The sequence below is a fragment of the Grammomys surdaster genome, unplaced genomic scaffold (assembly GCF_004785775.1).
Source record: "Grammomys surdaster isolate TR1022 unplaced genomic scaffold, NIH_TR_1.0 136, whole genome shotgun sequence".
In the NCBI taxonomy this organism is placed as follows: Eukaryota; Metazoa; Chordata; class Mammalia; order Rodentia; family Muridae; genus Grammomys; species Grammomys surdaster.
This window is the reverse complement of record NW_021604594.1, coordinates 4,115,287-4,119,118: the sequence shown is the minus strand read 5'-3', so window position 1 is coordinate 4,119,118 and position 3,832 is coordinate 4,115,287. Positions and strand designations below refer to the sequence as shown.

Genomic DNA, 3,832 nt, shown 5'->3' with positions numbered 1-3,832 from the left:
CGTGACTGTGCCTGCGCCTCAAACCCGGCAGAGGTGTGATTATTTCTCTTTTTAATATGACACTAATACATTATTGGTTACTCAGAGTTAATCACTAGTGTGTGTGTGTATATATAGTTTGTGGTAAAGTAAAATGACATAATATCTAAAGTATTGTTATATGCTGAGTGCATATCATTAAGAGTGCAAAAGTTGTTAACAGAGTGCTGGGCATTCAGTAAGTGCTCATTGTTGATAGATACATGGATTGATGAGTTGTTTCTAAGGAACCTGTGGCCAACTAAAGCAAACAATCTACAGTTCACTTTGGAATTCCCAGTAGGTATTGTGGGCAGATAACTCCATTTGAAGGAGAAAAACTTTAGTTCATATCTCAGGTGTCCATAACTATAAAAAAAACTATAAACTGTGTAGCTTAAGCAAGAGAAATTTACTTCCTGTGGTTTGGAGGCCTAGAAGTTCAAAATCAAGGTGTGGGCCTACGCAAGGCTCCTGGTGTGTTTGTTCCTCTTCCTTGATATCCACTTCTCCCAACTTCCTTCCTTAGTCCTGCTTCATCTAGTATTAAGAAGAGTACTTCATCAGTAAGGGAAAAAGAGTTCTCCTTCGTTTTCATGAAGCCATTAATCTTGCCATATGTTTTAATATAATGCTAATTATCCCCTAGAGGTCCTATCTCCAAATATCTGAACACTTGGGCTCATAATTCCAACTCATTTTGAAGGGGCACAAAAATTCAGCCCATAAACTTACTTTAATGTCAGAAAGTTTTGAAAGCAACAAAACGTTTGTACGCAGTGCTGAAGAATATATTTTTTCTAAATCTTAAAACGTTATACATTGTACTTAAATTATTTTAAAGTTGCATTTTAGTAAGGGTTAATAAGGGAAAATTTCAGTTGAAGAAATAGTGCAGTTCCCGTTTGCGAAAATCAATTGTTTTTGCAGGCAGAATTGGCATTCTATTCATCTGTTTGGAAAATATTTATGCTTCTCTCAACTACGTATAGAATTACTACCATTCTATCTGTATAAGGCGTGGAAAAGTCAGAATATACATAAATTTTAACCCTTGCTAGTCTGTAGAAACGTATACTTAAAACGACTTTATGTAGATTCTATTCCGTTGGAGTCTCACTAACAGACTCAGTGGTTTTTATCTAGTCAATGTTTCTTCTAGGAGTAACAGCAGAGAGAAAAAAGTGAGGGCAGAGGAAGTGAGGAGCAGCCCCTGGCCTCTAAGAGCCACAGGAGACTCACACCAGGGTGGGAAACGGCCGTGGGGTCAGCTGCTGTCTTCACTGTCATCTCCGTAACTAATCGAACATTTCCAGAAAAAAAATCACTGCCCTTGGAAAGCTACGAGAGATCAGCTCTCTCCAAATGAGTCTTAGAAATAAATATGCCCCCGGGCCCAAAATAAATGAGGATTATAAACTAAGAGTGAAGACACGCCCCGGTAAAAAGCAGCTGAATGGATCCGGAAGACACACAACTTCCGTCAGAGGAGCAGAAACAGCATCCAATCGGCGCCCGTTTCTTAGCGGCCAATCAGCTCTTGCCTTACAACGGTACTCGAGAGAGTGAGCCTGGGCCGTTCTCTTCTAAGAGGTGAGGGTTGTCACTGCAGGGGGGCCAGCTCCTTTAAGTGACTAGTGACTGAGAACAGTGAGTGCAGTGCGTTTTTGTTCTTGCTGCTTTTCCTCCTCCGCTCATGTAATGCACTCCCTGAACCAAGAAATCAAAGCATTCTCCCGGGATAATCTCAGGAAGCAGTGCACCAGGGTGACCACGCTAACTGGAAAGAAACTTATAGAAACCTGGAAAGATGCCACAATTCATGTTGTGGAAACAGAGCCCAGCGGTGGGGGTGGTTGTGGCTATGTGCAGGACCTTACCTTGGACCTGCAGGTTGGCGTTATTAAGCCCTGGTTGCTTCTGGGTGAGTAGACTGACTTGCCACTGTGTTGCGGAGTCCCTTTAAGTGGATTCCTTTGCCATCAGCATCCCCCTATGTATGCTAATCCCCTATGCACAATCATATTATCAGCTATCCTGATGAGGAGTTGAAATGTTTACTTGTTTAGGTTAGGAACAAAATAGGGATGTGTCTGCCCACACAACGTTTTTCTAAAAACATAGTAGCACTTCGACAACTGATTATTGAGTTTTAGAAGAAATGTTCCTCTATTTTTCTAACTTGCTTTAGAGGATAATGGGATGTTGTATTTTCTTGTATCGTAAAAGAGACTATATTCTTTAAAAAAAAAATGCAAAAAAAAAAAAAACAAAACAAGTGGTTCCTTGGCTGTTGAAATGATGTTGAGTGCATGCTTCTATGGCTGTACCTGCTTGTGGTAACCTGTCTTTGGGAGTTAAAAACAGGGCTTATGCTTCATAGCCATGGACCCAGTGGTCTTATTTCTTGTGATGTGGAAATCCTGAATTCGTATACAAGTATCACCCACAGATAACAAAAGAAGCAAGCGTGTAAGAGAACTCACTTGTTATCTTGTTGGTCTCGTATGGTGTTCTTCAGAAACCAGCCAATTCCATAAGTCTCTGTATTGTTGTTCATTTATGAATGAGAAATTAACACTTGGACCCAGAACCAGGAGTTAGACATACCCACAATATGAACTATACACAGCATACGATTGTTTTAAAGATCTTCAAGTGGGGATTATCTTCATATTACAAATAGGATTTGGCAGTAAGATTGGGTAAGTAATTTGCACAGGTCATAGATTTAGTAAATAGCAGAGCTGTCTAAGGGGATGAGGTCCAAGCCTCACTGACCTTGCACATTATTGTAGTACTGTGTTGTTTAAGGTGAGATTTAAATTAAGTGTTCCAATTCATTTATCCTCTCAAAACTTCCAAGAAAACTATTTGCTTAGAATATTTTTTAGTTTGTTTATTTTGTGTGCATGTGTACTATGTGTACATGGTAATCTTGGCGGTCAGAGGAGGTCATCAGATTTCCTCTAGCTGGAGTTCAGGATGGTTGTGGACCACCGTGTGGATGCTGGGAACTGAACTTCAGTCCTTTGCAAAAGCAATAAGTGCACTCAAACCTCTGATCCCTCTCTCCAGCTCCTATCTGCTTTAATTGAAGTGGCATCCTATAAGGTTGTTTTGGCATTGTGAATTTTTGTTCCTTTTTTTTTAATTTGGGAAAAACTCAAAGTATACCATGTATCTTAAGAACTGTTATACACGTTGTCTTTAGATTGACTAAATACATAAGACCAGATAAATTTCACAGTTTAGAGAAAAGAAAACTACCATCTTCTAACCAAATGAAAAGCAAAAAGTTAAGTGAATTATTTGGCGAAGGTGGATAGTTCAGATCTTGTCGTTTGTGTCTAAGAACGAGAATATGCCTACGCATACTTTGCAGTCCCCCCAAGCCTTTTCTGATCTCCACAGTTATCACAAACTCTATCTCTGTCTGTCCTTTGTCTGTCTCTTTCTCTCTCCTTCTCACCCCCTCTTTGTCTTTCTCTTACATACACAATAACCAGTAAAAAGTAAGTGAATAGATAAGCAAATACATTTTTAAAAGAGAATCTTAATTGGCTGCAATTATAGCTGTTCCAGAAGCTGAGGCAGGATAATAACTAGTTCAAGGCCTGTGACATAGTGAGAATCAGTGTTAGAGTCCTTGCCTCAACACCACACACACACCAAACACACAGCGTTTGTGTTTATATCAATATTGTCAGAATTTGGAAGTCACTTAGAAAGTACAGCAACTGCTTCTGCAATATAGTCGAGCTGACCTGTCTGCTTCAGATTTGGAGAGAGAGAGAGAGAGAGAGAGAGGGAG

The 3,832-nt window shown here is 39.8% G+C and overlaps 1 protein-coding gene across 2 annotated transcripts in view; it reads left to right on the top strand.

The window, feature by feature from the left end:
* Positions 1 to 1,593: 1,593 nt before the first annotated feature.
* Dusp19 (dual specificity phosphatase 19) overlaps positions 1,594 to 3,832 on the top strand; it is a 17,010-nt gene continuing 14,771 nt past the window's right edge. For both annotated transcript variants that reach the window (XM_028762975.1, XM_028762976.1), the window contains exon 1: positions 1,594 to 1,942. In XM_028762975.1, coding sequence (XP_028618808.1) covers positions 1,720 to 1,942 — 223 coding nt within the window. In that variant the 5' untranslated portion in view covers positions 1,594 to 1,719. The remainder of the gene's footprint in view (positions 1,943 to 3,832) is intronic.